General features: G+C 32.7%; 1 protein-coding gene across 1 annotated transcript; it reads left to right on the top strand.

Annotated features, from left to right (window-relative positions):
• The first annotated feature begins 1,123 nt into the window (after positions 1-1,123).
• On the top strand, positions 1,124-19,839 carry Hsepi (D-glucuronyl C5-epimerase). Its single transcript, XM_074175416.1, has 7 exons — positions 1,124-1,324; positions 1,382-2,230; positions 5,356-5,680; positions 8,976-9,147; positions 9,255-9,469; positions 11,347-11,520; positions 16,792-19,839. Exons 1-6 carry the CDS (start codon positions 1,268-1,270, stop codon positions 11,496-11,498), a joined length of 1,770 nt encoding a protein of 589 aa, XP_074031517.1. The 5' UTR covers positions 1,124-1,267; the 3' UTR covers positions 11,499-11,520; positions 16,792-19,839.
• The last annotated feature ends 399 nt before the right edge of the window (positions 19,840-20,238 follow it).

The raw sequence follows: 20,238 nt of genomic DNA, 5'->3' as shown, positions 1-20,238 counted from the left end.
AAATTATTTCAACTTGATATAGGCGCTGTTGCCAATATGTGAATTAGAAACAAATCCCTTTAAAAATTAAAACCCAACATTTGAAACATCAATTCGAATACTTTTTGAAGTGAATTTGAAAAACTCATGAATTAAACTCAACTTTATTTTGTTCAAACTTGCATTTGCTGTAATAACCCAAATTGATGAACATTCCTCATTGTGCCAAAATGGACACAATTTGAAAATGTGAGCACCTGGGAACGCACTTTTGAAAAATATGTTCAAAAGGGGTACTAATTTGTTTTTACTTTCGATATATAACCCAAAGGTTATTGCATTTTTCAGAAGGAAGAATGTTTGTAATAGAGTGAAGAATTCAGAAGTCTTCAAAAGCAAGCAGATCAACGAATTTATCAGAGAAGCAAGTAATGAAATATATCTTATGCCAAGTATCAACTCAATTTGCTTTAATTATGGTGTAATAATGAATATTACTGAAGTTCTATCCCAACACCAAACCGTTATTTTTAACACCTTGACACGTGTTTCAATCACCAAGTAATCATCTTCAAGAGGAAGATTGAACAAGTGATCACTTGGTGATTGAAACACGTGGAATAGAACTCCAGTAATATTAATTTGTTTCTCGCCGCTTCTGAGCTTCTATGGGAAATGTATTTCATGGTGTTATGAAAGTAGTGAAAGTGTTCATTGTTACGATCTTCATTTGGATTCGAAGGCTGTCGTGGTTTGGAACTGTATCCTAACATTTCGACAGCACGAGTGGCTGGCTTCTTCAGAGGTTTATTTATCTCGATGGTTCGCCGATGGCCTGATAGGCCAAAAGCGGTAAATACATGAAAAATTTGAGACACGAAAACATTGCCGATTATCGAAGCAATTCACGGCGCATCCAAAAACTACCTGCTACGATTCGATTATGCACGCTGTGATTTAATACCAAAAGTAGAGATACTCGGACTATACTATGCTTTCGTTCACTTTTGACAGACTTTTGGTCACTATCACAGGCACTATATTCCCTCTAGTTTGGGCACAGTTGACATTCCTAAATATCAGAATTAGATATGTCTATGATTACTTCTTCTTTTCGATTCAATGGCCTCAGCGTCTATGCTTACAATCGTTGACATTTGAGTTGAGGCCGTTCAGGGGTTATGTTATTGTGGAATGGAACAAAATATGTAAAATATTCAATATCATTATGTGAAATAAGAAAAGTTCTTCATAACTAAATAAGTTGATGGAAAATGTGATGATCTAAATGAATCATTCCGAAATATTAACAGGCTATTCCAAGAGCCGTTTGCACCTCTTGAAAGTATATAAAGAAATCTCATGTAATTTTCATCAATTTTATTTAACTTGTACTTTTCAGGAACCTCCTTTATTTTTTGTAATGATGAGACTCAATGTCAAAGTAGCACTAATATTTTTACTATCTGTTGGTATACTTAGTATATTAGTGCTGTACTCTGTTTGCGGAAATACAGAACAAGAATGGCAAAAATTCAACAAAGCCAGCACCAAAACTTTCGACCTACAAGTTACCGAAGAAATAGATTGTGATATTAATGGAGAATACATAATAACATGCAGGAAGGAAGGAGACGAAGTTTACATTCCATTTTCATTTCTTCATAGATATTTTGAAGTCTATGGAAAATTGGCCACATATGATGGCTTAGAGAGATTTGAATGGTCACATAGTTACAGCAAAGTATATCATCCCAAAGCTAAATATGACCCTCGTGGGGTGTTTATGTATTTTGAGAACTACAATGTTGAAGTGAGAGATAGAGTTAGGTGTGTCAGTGCCATTGAAGGAGTTCCAGTCTCAACTCAGTGGGATAGCCAGGGGTACTACTACCCCACCCAAATCGCCCAGTTTGGTCTGTCTCACTATAGTAAAAACTTGACGGAGCCAGAACCTCGAAGAAAAATTATTGAAGACTGTGAAAATGATATCAAATGGATTGTACCAGCAACTGCAAAACTAGAGAAAGTATTCGACAATGCATTGGGAAGTAATATTTTAAAATTCACAACTACTGAAGAGTATACTGATGGAATTGGACTTTCATTGGATCATGTTTTGTATTTTGTTATTAGTCTTGACATCATCTTGACTGGTAATAGTAGTCTATGTGTTATCTTGCAGAATAGAGAAACAAAGGAAATATATAATCTACATTATATAACATCTGATATTTGGATTACAGTACAGGTAAGATGTATACTGTTACAAAGTAAAGTTTTTTGGTGAATATTAGTTTAAATGGTTTTCAGGAAAATGATTGTCATAATTGTTTAAACTTAATAATATTTTTACAAGCTACTTACTTATTGGTTGGATCTGTTAATAATGTTCTATAATATAACTAGAATTGAAGGTAATATTAAATTTATATGACTATAGAAAAATGAAACGTTCTTTTCTGTCAATTAGAATGTGCATTATATGATTAATTTTATGCTTGAGTACTGTTCCATTCAAAACAAGGCTGACTCGATAAGAAAGTACCATTTACTTATAAGTTAATGAATGAAAAAATAGCTTGAAAAAGTGATGATCTTCTAGAGCACAGCTAAGTGAATTTTTGAATATTTGCAACATAATTTTCATCATATTGCCAATAAATAATAAAAACTCCATTGAAATACATGATCCCAAAAATAGACATTTTGGTGAAATAGAAATTTTTTATTCTATGGAAACAATTGAAATGGAAGTTTTATTACTGAAAGTGAATTTCTCAATGAGTAGAGTTTTTGATAGTTTCGACTTTTGAATGGCCGTATTTATAAAAGCCAACTGGAGAATCAAGTTTTGGCTTCAGTCTCGTAATTAGCAGATGAAAATATATTTAAAGGAAACATTTTTCCAATATCAAAACAAAAATATCCACTCAAGGCACATTTCACTAACCCAGTTGGCAAGGAAAAAGTGTTTTCTTAAGATGTAAGAGGTTTTTATTCTACTTATCAAAAACAGACAAAAATATGTAACTCAGGAAAAGGTTGAATAATAATAGATTTATTAGAAATAGATGTCCTAATGTACATAAATATTATACAAATATATCAGTTATTAAATAAAATACAAAAAAACTAAAATATATAAGACCTATATAGTTGAATATAGTGTGTAAAACAGCAGTACTAAATGATGAAGTGATTAATATTAATAGAGAAAAGAATGATGAACAATTCAATTGGAATAATATTGTGCCTGGAGATATTGAGATGAGGAGCGATTGAAGAGTTGGAGGGTGTTACTTTGTTTAATTTCATTAGGAAGCTTGTTATAGTCCAAGAGTCCTCTGTGAAATTCATTGTTCTTGCAAGGGTAGTTCGTGGGACAATGAAGTCATCTCTTCTTCTTGTATCTTATTTGTGAATCTGATGGTTATATGTAATTGATTCGTTGAAGTAATATGGTGCTTTTCTAGCAAGTATTTTAAATATAAATATCATATAAAAATATTGTAATCTATCTACTGTCATCCAATTCAGAATATTAATCATTGATAATATAGGAGTATATTTACCGTCTAGTAAAGTATCAGTATCAAAGTATCAGAGTAGCACAGTAATCAAAGTGTGTTAGGATTGTTGTTTTATAAACAGGCAAATCAGATTGGAATGTTAGTTGTCTACTAATTGTAGTGAAGAAAAACATTTTTTTAAAAATTTTATCACACATTAACTGGAAGTGTTTTTTCAAGTTCAAAGTGTTATCAACGATGAAGCCCAGGTATTTGAATTCTTCCACTATTTCAATAGTTTCGCTGTAGATTTCAGTATTAATGGAGTTATCAATTGAGTTATATTTATATTGTGTTGTCAATATCATAGCTTTTGTTTTAGTGGTATTCAGTTTGAGTTTGTTTATGTTCAAAAACTAATTTTGCGTACAGCATTATGAATATCAGAGTCGCTTGCTGCTGTGAGAGTATCATCTGCAAAGAGGTTGAATTCACAATCACTAATAAAATTTATGTCATTCAAATAAAGTATGATTAAAACTCCCTTGGGGGACCCCAGTATCAATTGCTTTTTGGCTTGATATGACGTTGTTTATTTTAGTACATTGAGATCTGTTGAGTAAATAACTTCTGAACCATAGCCACACCCTACCAGTTATTCCATAATACTCTAATTTTGATTGCAAAATAGATAGATCTATAGTTTTGAACGCTCTTTTGAACTCTAAAAATACTGCTACTACATATTTATTGTCATCAATTGACAGTTTCCATTTAGACAAGGTGAGTTCAAGAGCAGTTCCACATGAGTGTTGCAATCTAAAACCTGATTGATACTTCATCAAAAGGTTGTTGTCTTCAATATATGTGCATATTTGGTTATAAGCAGCTAACTCTAACACTTTTTCTAAAGGAGGCAGAGTGTTTAAGGGACAAAAGTTGAAGGCTTCATTTGCGTTGTTAACTTTAGGCACAGGAACAACTGTACTAATTTTGAGTTGATCTGGAAAGTGCCCATTTATCAAAGAAGTATTGACAAAATCAAGAAGTACATGACCTAGTACCGAGAAGATACTCTTGAGAACCTTGTTATTCATTATATTAGTGTTACACTTGTTATCCAAACAGGAAATAATTGACTTCAATTCCTTCAGTGAAAAACGTTTGAAGTCGGACAAATTGCATCCAATCACTTCAAGATTTTCACATGACCATTGTACAGAAGCCGGAATTGTTGCTTTAATATCAAGAATACTTTCAATAAAAAAATTATTAAAGCTTTCAGCTTTGTCTTGGTGTAACATCATTCTCTGTGTCAAATACAATTACATCAGGAAGGGGACTATTACTGGGTTTGATAAGTGTTTTCAAAGATTTCCACATTTTCTTTGGGTCACGCAAACAATCATCAATCTTCCGTTTGTAGTAGTCAGCTTTTTTCATTTTCGACAAATTAACCACTTCGTTTCTATAACTTTTATAAATAGCCCAATTGAGCTGTTCTCACTAAAATCCCTATATAATTTCAAAGTACTAGATTTCTGCAGCTGACAGGATTTGATTGTAACAGTGTTGATATTATGATCTGTAATCTTAGGAACATTGATTTAAGGTCAAGGAGTTTAAGACATAATCAATCAATGTACTACTATTATTAGTAACTCTTGTTGGTTCATGGATCAGTTGTTTGACCCCAATATTTGCAATGAAATTCTTGAATTTTTTTACCAAAGAATCATTCTCAAATGAATATTTACTGATATTTAGTTTCATTCATAATGTAGGGTAGTTTCATCTAGAGTTGGGAGAATGATTATAATTTCTTGTTTTCTTATTTATTTTGAACAAGACTGGTATATTTCAGGATAATAATATCTACCATGGTATTGGAACATCTCAAGAATGGAAAAAACTTACTAGAGATCTTATTGTAGATCTTCAAAAAGGTATGACTTACCTTGATAAAGATAAATCAAAACACAAGGTTTTACGCTCAAAAATTAAAGTTGTGAATATTACTTTGAGAGGTTCTGGGTCCATAGATAACTTAACTCTTTCATCTTCTGAACATATTCAACAATTTTATGATGCTGCTAACTGGTTCTTGAAATACCAGGATACAGAAACGGGAGGCTGGCCAATACCGGTAAGGAGGAAGTTGGCAAATAGTTTTCATGATTTGCAGCCAGGTTAGTAACAAAGATTATATTAGTGCTATGAAAGCTATACATTTGTATGATTTACATTTACATATCCATAATTTGTTCAAATTCTCATATTTGACTTGGTCAAAAAATCATCTGTTTCTGTTTTAAATCTAATCTAACATTAATCTGATAGAAGTAGACTAGACACATGAAAACCGCAGAGATCACTTCACTCTTGCGGCATCACATACATACATGGGTCTTCTTCAACAACATTCAAGACCTCGGCTTATCAAAGCACCTGACCACTGCTTTCCTCAGTTCGAGTGGGCTGAAGTCGAAAACTTCATCGAAGACTTCATCATGGCCTGTCAGGCCATGTGATGTTACGTGATGGGTATAGAAGTTCTTGACACTAGGTGCGAGACTTGCCGTGACCATCAAGTACTTGGGAGTATGGCTGGATATAAAACTGACTTTCGCCGAACATATTAAAAGAGTCATAATCAAAATGGAGATAAAGCTTTGTCTAGAATAATTCCAAATATCAGAGAACCAAGGCCATCCAGAAGAAGATTACTATTGAGTGTGGCTCAGTACCAAATTCTGTATGTAGTTCCTTCCTGGTAAACAGTAACAATAAACAAAAACTGATATCCGAGGTGGAAAGCTTACAAAGGAAAATGTTGATAAGGGTATGTAGCGCATATCGGACAATTTCTACGGAAATAATACGAAAGCGGTCCTGGTGAGAGATATGTGTTATGGGGGGAGAGGTTTGAGTCAGTAAGAATTCGGCACAAAGTCTAATGCAAGATTTCCTCTCCCCCTCCTTCAAAAAAAAGGACATACCGCCTGAGACCCCAATGCACTTGCTGTCAGCATGCCCAGCATATGCAGTCTCAGCCTATATCCATTGACCTATATTCATGGCCTATATCCATGGCCCTAAAAGTGCTTTATTAAACTCCACAGTATTGACTAGACACCGCTGTTGCTCTACGTTCCTCGATGATTTTGATTTCGTTGTGGGGAATGAGAAGTACCGAATTTGTTGGAACTATTCATTCCCCACCCTCAGCTCATACAAGCTAATAAGCCAGTTATCGAGATTTTCTCTTTGAACTCTGCAGACTTCCACCAGGCCACTGTTTACATCAGTGGTTTTTAACCTTATAGTCATGCGGGACCATTTGACAAAATTTCTGTCAGGCCATGGACCACCAAGTTGGTTAATTAGTTTGTAGTTAATATAAAGTACCTTACGATAACTACAAATAAATACAGTACAGTAAATAAATGGAATGGTTGTTCTAATTCATCTATAAATAAAATACGCACAAAATTATTTAATGTCCTTTAATCATTAGGTAAAATCTGTAACTGTAACATACTGTGGTTGCATACTCTTTACTAAAATTCTGAATCCTTGGTTAAGTGTTACTTATCATATCAGCAGTGGCATCCAACCGATTTCGGTGCTTGTTTTTAATAATCAGAAGCGCCGAAAACATAGATATGTTGAAGAAAATAAAGTTAGGTAACGAATAGCAATGTCTAGAAGTTTTAGTTAAGTTGCTGTCGTATAGCATATCAATTACTTCTTCTTGAACTCCATCAGGCACCTCAGGAACGTTTACAATAAATGAATTGCGGATCAGTTTTTGAATACTTTTATATTCAATTTTTAAGAATTCACTTTTTAAGTTTTTTAAATGTAATATGTTCTTTTTAATTTCTCCTTTAATTTCAGCACTCTGTCCATCAATAACTTGATTAAGCTTATCAAACACAGAAAAGTTATTACTTTCGACCTTGTTGATCCATAGCTCGATTTTAGCGATAAACACAATGATTTTATCTTCATAAGCAGAAATATTGCTCATGCCTTGCAACTTCAAATTTCCCGACCCCTGCAGTAAAGGGTTTAATTTGTTTAGTTGCGCAAAAAAAATTGACCAAATGAGCAATATGTATTTGAAATTTGGACTCGCAAAACTGATCAAACAACTTTTTGTTTTCCTTCTTAGTTAAAATAATTTTACTACCTCTCTTAGATCGTACAACCTCAACAACATGTTTCCTTTGGAAAGTCAACGCACTTCCGTGTGGAAAAGCAAAGTTTCATGTTCAGAGTTCATCAGAACACAATTATTTGAAGAGACGAGTATTGAGTGCATTCTTTTTAATGGAATTTACTATTTTTATAGCTGTTTTCGTCGTCAAAGCAAATCATTCTGGAAGCGTCTTGGCAGCTAGTGCTTGACGATGAATAACGCAGTGCGTCGTAGTTGCAAACGGATTTTTGGTTTTTATCAATGCTGCAAGACCAGAGCGAGAACCAAGCATAGCAGGAGCACCGTCCGTACAAAACCCCGCACGCCGTTCCCACATAAGTCCATGTTTCTCCATATATTGACTTATTGCATCCATAACATCTGCACCTTGCGTTTCAAGTTCTTGAGAAAATAGTAACTCTTCTTCAAACATTTTAGCGGCGGGTCGCATTGTATCGTGTCGACTCATCTAACATATTTATAAGGATGGATCCGCGGACCGCTTGGGTGGTCCAGGGACCACCAGTGGTCCGTGGACCACCGGTTAAGAACCACTGGTTTAGATGGTTGTTCTGATTATTGGAGTCCTTGGTGGAATGATGCCTCCTCTTTTCCCAAATCCTAAGATCATGACGGCTTGTCGTATGAAAGCAGATGAATTGCCCGGACAAATGCCCAATGCTGTCATTTTGCTTAGGGCACATAATTGTCAGATCCAATGATCACTCACCCCACGGTGTGGGAAGTGGTCATTTGTTAATTATGCTAAAGCGCCTTCCCGAATGTGTCGGAGCTTCGGGGACAGGGCCTGACGAGCTTACCCTTCGTTGAAAATAATAATAATAATCTTTATATTCCCAAGGATAGTTCAATTTTCAATGTTTTTTTATTATTTATTCTGATTTAATGTTGAAGTTATAAGGATTTTATTAGTATTATGTTTTCCAGTAGCCATTAGATTAGATTTTGATATGTTCTGTTATAGTTACCCTTCGTTGAAAATAATAATAATAATCTTTATATTCCCAAGGATAGTTCAATTTTCAATGTTTTTTTATTATTTATTCTGATTTAATGTTGAAGTTATAAGGATTTTATTAGTATTATGTTTTCCAGTAGCCATTAGATTAGATTTTGATATGTTCTGTTATAGTTATAGTAGTATTGTTGTTGAGTGGCATGTGATGAAGTTTGTGTTCAATTGGGACTTCACACCAATATTGAAATTTGACGAGGGACCACTAGTTCTACTAATGAAATAGCTATGAATCATTTTTCAGGTTGGTATTCTTCGATGGGTCAAGGCCATGCAATTTCCGTCCTCTCTCGGGCATACTATCATTCTGGAGGTGACATCCGCTACCTCAATGCAGCTTTGAAAGGCCTGAAACCTTTTCGAGTTCCCAGCTCCAAAGGAGGTGTTAGAGCTACTTTTGTTAATAAATACCACTGGTATGTAAAATCATTTGAAGTTAGTCATTATATGCTCGTTCCGGATATCTTAAAGTGAGATATTACTTCAATTACTACATACAATTATTGTTATGATCCATTGCTAGGTATGAAGAGTATCCTACAAAGCCAGCGTCATTCGTTCTAAATGGATTCATTTATTCCTTGCTGGGTCTTTACGATCTGATAGCTATAGCCCCTCCAGGACAGGCCCAGGAAGCAGAGTTTTTGTACAATGAGGGGATGGCATCATTACGGAATATGCTGATGTTGTTCGATATGGGAAGTGTTACATCTTATGATCTGAGACACTTCACTATTGGTATGTGGAATTTTTATAACTTTGGATTTTTTCGAAATATCTACTATGATTATCATTAAATACCTAATGAGATACACAGTATGACACCAGCAAGTAACTATCGTGCATCTATGTTGTTGAGAGTTTGTCTTGTTTCTTGAGAAAACAAATATATTGTTTCCACTTTCGTTCAGCCACTAAACAAATGAGCTTGTCAATTTACGAAATTTACCTGCAGCTTTCACAAATAATTTATGAATGCGTTTCATTTCCTTATTTCTCAAATTATTTGAATTGAAATGTTGAAGATTTTTGTTGTTGTTTATTTACATGCTACTCTTAATGAGATATATTATTATTATTATCAGCCAATAAATATTTTTCAGGCATATTACATGCAGTTCTACAAATGAACAAGTTTTCAGGCATATTACATGCAGTTCTACAAATGAACAAGTTACTGGACTAGTAAAAAGTTCTACCTCAATTTGGTGCTATTTTGAAAATGTTTAGTTTCCATATATTTTGGAGACTTTTTAGCAATACTTGGACTAGAAAATAGATAATCAACATAGAGTAGAGTAAAGAACTTTATATGATCACAATATATTGAATGAAAATTTATGGCAATCATGAAAATAATATACAAATACATTCAACTGGAGTTGACATATAATTATAAAAAAAAAACAGAATTACATACACAAATTATAAGTAATTATCAACAACTGTAAAAATTGTTCTGAATCAAAGCTTCAAAGTATTGACATATCCTCGAACTCGTATCTAGTAGCTATGAATTATTAACTAGTGAGTTTCACCCATGCAGTAAATAACCTTTCCTGGAAGCTTGAATTCTCAGAATATCAGAATTTGATACTTTTTTTGAAAGACCGTACTAAAAATTTAGGATAATACTACCAAATGGTGCTACCAAGTTTTTCATCAACAAAAATCCCAAAAATCTCATTGTCAGATGTATTCTAGGGTTTCACAGCATGTAACAAAATTTTAGGTTAAATTTGGATTTGTGATGCCATTTTTGGACTAAAATTGGTATATGTAGCTTTCTTTATCTTACACCTTAGCTTATTAATAAAATTGTATTTATCCAAATAATTACATGTAAGGTTACCGAAATGTATTAAAATACATTTTATGTAGATTATATTGAAAGGGTTATATTTTTATAAGTGACTAATTTTTGGAAAAGCAAGTTTTTGACCTTCCACTACTCCATTTTGTTACAAGATTTCCAAATTTTTTTGTATCAGGATGGAGTAGTAGAAGGCCAAAAACTTTCTTTCCCAAAAAAGGAATGTTATCATTAAGGAAGTCAAAATAATCAAAATCTGCCAGTTTCTAGCATCTGTGCTATAAATGATGGATCCGTGTCATAACTTTCCAACAGACAAGCAATACCTCCTCAACTATTTTCCCATTTTTCCGTAATCTATTTGGTAATTTAATACTTCTCAATTTATTTTAGTAATATAATTACCTACCATTTTTGTACGAGTTATTTTATATATACATACACATATATAAGTCATATTGTTCCTCACTAACTCATTTAGTTTATTTAAAAGAAATCATGGCCCACCATATAGAATAGCCATGTCAGGACATCAAATACTTCTATTGAAAAGACTTACTGTCTCTTGACACATGTCTTTCTCATCTCCTGATGATGCTAACTTGGTTAGCGAAACGTGCGTCGAGAGACAGCATTTTTGGTGAAGGAAAAGTGTTTTTAATAGATTCATTCCATGTCAGAGGTTCCAAATTCTACTTATTAAAATAAAAAAATTCAATTAGAAAGAATAAAACAATAAAATTTACTCATTGAGATCTTTTTCAGTTTCATTAGAATTTTGATTAGTATAAATTTATTTTAGGCACATCTCCCAATCTTGCTAGGTGGGACTATCATGCTACTCACATTAATCAGCTGTTACTTCTTGGTACTATTACCAATGAACAATTATTCAAAGTAACAGCAGAACGGTGGATTGGATATATGAATGGAAAAAGAGCAGATCATAATTGAGATAATGACTCCTACTCCTAAGGTATGTTGGCTAGTGAGTTAGATCATGTGTGTGGTTGAGATATGAATCAGTTGATAACATAAAACCTCTTATTTATTTTCTTTGAAATTACTAATGAATTCATTTAGGATGGATTTTGTCATAAGATTTGAGTGTGAAGGTTGTTTAAACACTTGAATTATATAGAAAGTTGAACCCTGAAAGACATAGTTTTTATCGATCTTTTTGGGTAATTTTCACTTTTCACAATCTGAAAAAATATGAAAATAGTAATGGAAAACTTTATACAGGTATAGAAAGGGCAAACTTGGAAATTAACTCTGATAAGTATTTTTTACAAGAAAAAATGTTTAATTTATCAGTAACTTGTTGTATTTAATACTTTTGCCTACCAAAAAAAGAGACAGGAAATTATACACATTTTGGAGGCTCAAATCTGCCTCCGTCTTCAGAATTGAGAAAATCTAAATATATTCGCAGTTTTTTTTTCAAGAGGAAGATACCAGAAGATTTCAGTTTAATTTTCCTCTTGAAGATGATCGCTTGGTGATTGAAACACGTTAAAAATATGGTTTGGTGTTGGAATAAAACACCAGTAATATTTGTTACTACACTATAGGTTCTAAACAGTGCATTATAAGTAATAATATAATAATGAACACGTATAGTAATTGTCAGGTACATATTTTATAATGTAGCATGATACATAAAAGTAAAATTTTAAATTCCATCTCGAATGCTTGAAAAGTTATGAGAGATGTCAAAGGAGTTCTGAAATGTGAAATATGTCAATGTTGTTGATTGACTTCTGAAATGTTCAATGCAGTTAGAAATGAAGTGAACCAGCGAAAAGAAAAAAACTGAATGTTCAGCCTCAGAAGCGTTTAATATCTCTACAATTTCTTAGCCCTTCTGTTGGTAGGCAAAATTGTTAAATACAAGTTACTGATAAATAGAACATTTTTTTATGAAAAATACTTCAAATCACGCAGTGACTTATTGAGGTGAACTAAAAAGTTTGCCCTTTCTACATCTGAATGATGTTCACCATCACAATCTTCATATTTTTTCAGATTGTGAAAATACCCGAAGAAGGTTGATAAAAACTCCTGATTTCCTCAACAAAAAATGACTTTGGTTCGTTATCTGAAAGACATGTATTTGTTTTTTTTTGACATTGACAATATTACTAATGAGTAGCAAATCAATGAATTAGTTTGATGAGGTATACCTGCAAACTACAACACCAAAATGTTCAGCATTTCTACATTCTGATTTTATGCTTTGGCTGTACCATCTGAGGGAGTCTTTTAACAAGAGATTCATATTGTCAAATGTATCCTATATGCCACATCCCACTGTCTTTAAATTTTTGGTGTGAACCTAATAGCTTCCTTTCAATCACGATACACTCATAACGGTATGCCGACGCGCATCTCTCTGTCCGCTCTGTCCTGACTTGTGACGTCACTGCGAAGCACAGAGCCGGACAACGCACAATTCATTAGAAGGAGAATGAGATTCGGTCGAATATCTCCAGGCATTTTCGCATGAAAATGGGATTATTAGTCTTGATGCATAAATACATACATGTTGATTTTTTCAGAAGTAGGTATATTTGTTTCCTGAGTCTACTAAATACTAAAATTATGAGTCATTTTCTCACCCTATTGATGAAACCAAGGGTGATACATACTGTGATGATATTTCCGACTTTTGACAATATTTTTGACAAATTCAATCAGCTAGGTAATAAAATACATATTTTTGAAGTACTTTTGTTTTCAAAAAAGATAAATTGCACATGGGTCAAATTTTCCATATTCTAATTATTTGAAGTAATAAGACATATGACAACGAGCTACAAAATGAGATAGAAGCTATTTTGGTAATTCATCGAGTTTTCTTTCGTTGATTTACGAACTTATTAATTTTTTTTCCATCCTGTTTTTCAAATTATGGAAACTTATTTGTTTGTTAATCTCCCACAATCTTATATAGGTCCTTGTTCTGCACAAACAATGTAATGCATCGTATGGTATTGGGTTTTCTATCTTTTCTATGGTTCTTTGCGTTAAAGTTTTGAAGATACCTTTCTCTGGATAATGTATTTCCATGCATTTTCTGAAATTCGGTTTCCATTATTTGTACTGCTTGAAGGAATGAGTTATTGGGTCTTAGAAGACCTCCCCTTGATATGAATTGCAACCAATCCAAATCTTTGGAAGAAGCTGGAAGAACTTCCGTTCCCAAATTATATTTTTTCTTGAATTTATGAGCCACATAACCCGCTATATAAGTTAATGAGTCATTGTTTATTTTTTCTTTCAATCCGAGTAACTCCAACGCCTCTTGCGACATATCTGGTCCATCAGTGTGACATTTTTCATAACATGGATTTATAAAGGAATAAGGAATCAAATTTTCCTCATCTTGGAATTCCCGGGAGTTTTCCAGACATTCCGCTCCCGTTGATATATTCCCAAACATATCAGCAGTAATACAGTTTAACTCTTCAAACTCAGGATGTTCTGAAGTTTGTTCTAGAGGTTGGATTAAACATTGCTCTCCGGTTTCTTCGGTATTCCTGTTCTCAGTGAAAACTGATGCTGAGTGTTTTCCCAAAATGAACCAACGCATTCTATAAATGAAATCCAGAGGATTTGGATGATCATTAGATGACCCCATCCCTCTCATGTAAGAAAAGAAGTTTTCCAGAATATCCTGAATCAATCGCGTAGTAAGAATATATTGGACATCAGAGTGCCTCTTCTGAAGATAAAGGAAGAGCTCAACAATTGATCTATCACTGAAAAGTATACCTTACTGAAACTGAATCAAGGATTTATGTTTTCCCACTCATAGTGTTTTAATCACATTGGAAGTTTTTTCTAGCACTTTTTTCTGATCCTCTAAATTTATACCAAATGCGTTTTTAGATGGTTCGTTAGCCCTTATTTTCGTTTTCGAATTCATAACGTCAAACCATCTGTTAATGAGCTGAACGAAGTCTGATACTTGTGCCCAGGGTAACTCTGATGGCATTAATCCGCTTTTTCCACAATATGAAACTGCCTTCGAAACAGAATTAGAGAACAGTTGCACTGCTGGCCTAACTTTTTGTCTTTCAGTTCCCTTCAATTCGATATGGTACTTGCTGACTTTATGTACTATAGAAAGCTCTGATGTAGATATATCCAGGAGACTTTCGAAACAGGATTTATCCATAAATGTACCATTTAACCAAAATCCTTGATTAATGAAGTGATTTCTCAATAACTTGATTAGATGAGGTACATCGACAAACAAAAAAATCCTCATATGTTCATTACAAGAATGTGGGAATGAACAATCCTTATCGAGAGCAATATTCATTTCCGAGAAATATTTCATATTCGTAGGACCCATGTCACTTACTATGGCTACTATGGTGAAACCGGCATTGAATAATGCAGATATAATTTGGTTTAAAATTTCTTTTTTCATTGGCTGATCAAAATCATAAAACACTGATTGCTTCCAGTTACTAATCAGCCCTCGTGCCATTACAGTTTGGCAAGTCTTATGTGGGCCAATCACTTGTTCATCTTTTTTATCTATATCAATCCTATTGGCTAAATGGATTTCGTCGAAGGAAAGAACACACAACTTTTCAATGTCTTTCAATTGAAATGACATTTTTTGCATGAGATTGATAACATTGGTCAAAAGTCCGGGGCTGAGATTGAATGAAGAAGCCCATTTCCTTAAAGTAGAGAGTGCTGGTAGGGGCAATGCGCTTGCTCTCAAATAGTGATAGGCCTTTGGACTAACACTTCTCAATGATATGGCAGATGCAATATCCTCTGCTGACCACTTTCTAAGATTCTTATGGGGATTCAATAGTCTTTCTATTTGACCAGACGAAAAACATTCCTCCATGTCTCCATATCTTTTTTCAGCTGTAAATTTTCATCGCACAGCTCCCTATTTAATGATTCCAAATGTGCAACCTTTTCTTCTAGTTCTGCTATACGTAACTCCGCAATTCTGAAAAAAATTTAAAAATGCATAAAGAAAAAAAATCGATTAGAGGCAATATTCACAGTGACAATAAGTTCGATTGACAAAAGAACCTAACCTCTCTTTTTCTGTTTTTTGTTGAGTATTCGACTGAACTGAAGTACTGCAAGTGCTATCTACGTTTGTTTGTTCAGGTTGTTCTATCTCTTCAGTATTTAATTGTAGTGATGTGGAAACACTACCTTCATAATTTTCCAATTGTTGCTCTGGTAAAAGAGTGGATTTTTTCCTTTTAGCAAAACGAATTGTTCTTTCTGATTCTTCAGTTTGCTTTCTCTTAAATAAGAGGTTCAGAGTGGGCACAGCATCAGTTTTCAAAATACGGGCGTTTTTTGTTGAAAAAGTACCATATTGCTCTTTGACTGATAAATCTTCGAAACAATCTTTATGGAAATGAATAGAACAAATAGTTGCTGAAAACCATTGAATACCTAATAAATTATGTGTCATCATTGCTTTAATTAATACACACCATTTTTCAAATTGATGTTGTCCTTCCTCCTACATGCTGAAATCCATTGTATAGACAGTTCTTTGCTCTTTGGGAATCGAAAATACTTAATATTGGTCCTTTTTGTCACTCTGTTGTAATTATTACAACCAAAAACCGCACAACCAGGCATTCTTAGTTATATACCTACCTACTCGTATTTTTGTTTAATTATTGAAGCTTCGAACACGATACTAAATTGACAAAAGCTAATTAAAAATGTTTGAAAACCACTCTTGACAATAATTTCGTAATAATTCTTAAACTTCACAGCATAACAGAGAACTTGTGAGAAATTTAAATTGAATTTAGGCAAGTCTACGAAGTTACAGCCCCGATATGCTTCGCACTCACGTCATCTGCGCGAACTGCGTTTGGAACTAACGAGTAGCATACTGTTATGAGTGTATCGTGCTTTCAATCTTCTGATAGTAGAAAGTGAAATGAGCTAGAGAAAAGTGCTGTGAATTGGTCAGGTTTCAGTAAGATGCCTATAAACAAATGTAGTGATTCATACATGTACAATATTTATATTGTCAGAAGACATACTTAATTTCATTCAAACTTGAAACTTTCTCAAATAAATATCAGATACCGCCAATTTTGCACCTGATTTTACAGTATATTATTGCAAAATGAATAGAAATATTCAGTGAGGGCACCATCTCCTGGCAACTTTTGAACAACTAGCATGAATACAATATTTTATGAAAATATCCAATAATCATTTGACATTGCAGCTTGGACTCATTTACTGCTGTTATGGAATGAGTCAGGAAATTTGTAAAAATTTCACTGTCCTCTGTGATAATCCACCATAATGCTTGTGAAGCAGATATTGCGAAAAAGATTGTCAGGTGGTTGAATCAGAGCTCCATGCTGGTTGAAAAACTACTTCAATGCATCCGTCAGTTGTCATTCAACGTCAGTGTGGTATTCGAGTGTTTTTTTTTTATTTGAGAGAAGATAATTGGATAATTCAAGTGATTATCAACTTATGATTTTTGAAATAGTTGAGAAGTTTGAACTAAGTTATTCTATTTTTTCACTTAGTCATTTGATTTTCAGATTTGAAATGATAAGGTTTTTCCTCCATAATGAATATTTAATAAAATATGTATTTGCATTTTTAAATTCGAAAGTTATAGACCACATTACTGGTTTTTGAAGTCCTTTCGTGTCTGAAAAATACTGGTAGAACCAAATTAGTGATGGAATATAATATAAATGAGTCAGACATTTGATCTATTCAATGAATTACTGTTCCTAATTATGGAATTTGGTATTTATGTATATGGCCTCTAACAAATAAAAACATGAAAAGCAATATCCACCACATAATAATTGTAAGTATCTCACACAAAAAGGTAACACCTTGTTTGTGCTTTACTCACAATTATAGGCAGATTCACAAATTTGAATTCAATCGGCATAATGCTGTTTCGTATTGTATTGCAATATAAATTTGTATAATTGAAGAGAACTGTCCGATACTTGATGAAAATCCATATTAAAATTAATTCATACAATTTATTGTATGATTTTAACTATAAAGGGTTTTACAAAAACCGTGACACGTGTTTTGCTATACAATAGCTTCCTCAAGCCCTTGAGGAAGCAATTGTATAGCGAAACACGTGTCACGGTTTTTGTAAACTCCTTTTATAGTAAAAATCATACAGTAAACTGTATTAATTAGTTTTATTTAATAAATTTATATTCTAGCAGCATGACTATGACAACGTGTCAATTAGTATATTGTATAAAATTGTGAAATATATATTTTCATGATTCCTGAAGATCAATACAGGTCAGCCACAGCACATTTGTGGCCTTAGTAAAAAATGCTTTCTGTTTACAAGGCTACGTCTAACGATACCTACCTGCGTGACATCCAACCTTTACCTTGAAATAGAAAATCAATTCCTCATTCAAATACATATTTTATCAACTTGAATTCTATAAGGAAGCAAACTGGTTTCTTAACTTTTCATAAAAAATCGAATAAATTGTGTGAAATATCTACTAGGGTACTGTTTTCTTCAACAGTTCTTCCAGCACAAGTGTATTCAACCTTCTCATAACGAAACTAATGTATTTCTGTTTTTTTTTCAAAAGGACCAAACAAATTGAAAATTTTATTATGATACATTATTGTAGTGTAAACTTGTAAAATAACTGGAAGTCAATAAGGGTGATATAACCTTGATTTGGTTGAAGGTCAGTTTCTTCATTATAGATGAAATATGACTAACACAAAAATTTGAAAAATTGAAATAAATGAACCTAAGACAAATGAAGTTTATCTTGCCCTCGATTAGTATACAATCGGCCTTAATTTTGTGATTATGTTATCGGATTTACTTGTTTTTGAATATGTATTATTGTTAAAAGTCCTACCTTCGATTTTATTTCAAAGTACTAGTTAGGTAGGCCACCTATCGGTTTTCTGGGTGTAAAAAGGTTTTTTGATTGAATTTTATGAAAGTATAATAAGTGTAAATAATATATATTAGTAATTGCAATCATAGGATAAAGTATTAGAAAAGTATCTGTTGGTATCTAATTCAAACCTGAACAAAAAATCCACCAAGAGTTCATGAGGTCTGCTTATCTATTTTAAAACATATCATTAAGAGTTGGTGATTAGTAAAAGTTCATTAACTCTTGCGGGATTCAGTTCAGTGGTAGTTGGTAAAATAATACATTGAAATGCAATCTATCTATCTCAAGAGCTTATTAGAGTAACAAAGTACCTTGCTATACAATAGGTTGCTTTAATCTTCCAAATAATTTGCCCATATGTGTTCCTTCCTTCCAACAAAACTCTTATTAGGTTGTTTCATTTTCTGACATGGCAATCTTTATAAAAGACAAAATGTAACAGTATATGACATTTTACGAATAAGTGCAGCTAATACCAGCATGTTCTGGTAAGGGGCGGCTCTTGGTACATTTTTGCATAGTAACAAATATTTTCATAATTTCATTGTAATTAATATAATTTGATATCATAAAAAATGAGTAAAGATCACATTTTACATAACCGACAAAAATAAGTTTTCAAAAGTACAGATTTTTTAAAAAAAGTATGTAAATGATTTATAAATTATAATCTGTAATATATTATTCAAACAAAAATTATAAGGCTTTCAAAAGAGTACGATGACTTATTTGAAGTGCCCTACGTAATATTTGAAACAGGGTTGTTTTTAAAACTTAATTTTCAACTTGTTTTTGATCAGTGGGTGAATAGTAATCTGAAAGATTTGTGAAATTCCATTATTAGGAGAAAAGGGAAAGACATTGCAAACTAAGTTTGATTTAGTTAGTCGTTTAAGCTGAGTATGAGAAATATATTTATTTAGCCATTCCTTATAGTTTTGGTTGATTCTCTATTGATAATCATTATTTCTCGAATATTAACAAAACCCCCGTCCCTTTTGAACGTTGTGCAGTAAAATGGAGAAGATAGTTACATACTGCTTTCCCATTTTGCTGAATTGTGATATTTTATTATATAACCTCACTTAATTTTTTATCAAACGTTATAAAAATTGTTATTGTATATAGTGCTATTTATTTGAGGCAATCTATTAACAGTGGTTGTACTTAGTTTTTATATGAATATGATTAGTTCTTTTGGATATTTTCAAATCTGAATATAAATTTACTTATTTATATTTTATTGAATTGTTTAACATATTAACTTGTACTTTGTCAATCTTTGGATACAAAAATAAGTGACTGTGACAATAATCATAGGAAAATATACTATAATATTAACATTATTTTATTTCCTTCAACCTTCACGTACTATAACTTCCCTATTAGGCTATGATTAACTGATCTTTTGACTCAGTGTTGTTTTGGGACCTAATTAAAATTTTAGTATCAGTTCCTTAATCTCATCTATTCCTTCTGATCGTTATCTTTTGATTTCCAACTTATAACCAATATTTATGATATGTTCAAAAATTTATCAATAACGATCGTAAATATTGCTTATCTTCTCGTTAACAAATATTCAGAAAATTAATCACATAGTGTCATTAAGTGAGTCATGTTCAATTAGACCAATTCTTCTTTTTATTTGTTTGATTTCAACATTTCCATAGATGATATTAGTAACTGTCTAGTAGTAGTAATAACTGTCCTAAAAGATATACCAGGTGTAAATATAAGAC

Source organism: Leptinotarsa decemlineata, unplaced genomic scaffold (genome assembly GCF_025532065.1).
Source record: "Leptinotarsa decemlineata unplaced genomic scaffold, Ldec_3_MD MMD2_tig00001019_RagTag_RagTag, whole genome shotgun sequence".
NCBI lineage: Eukaryota > Metazoa > Arthropoda > Insecta > Coleoptera > Chrysomelidae > Leptinotarsa > Leptinotarsa decemlineata.
This window is presented reverse-complemented; position numbering and strand designations above follow the sequence as displayed.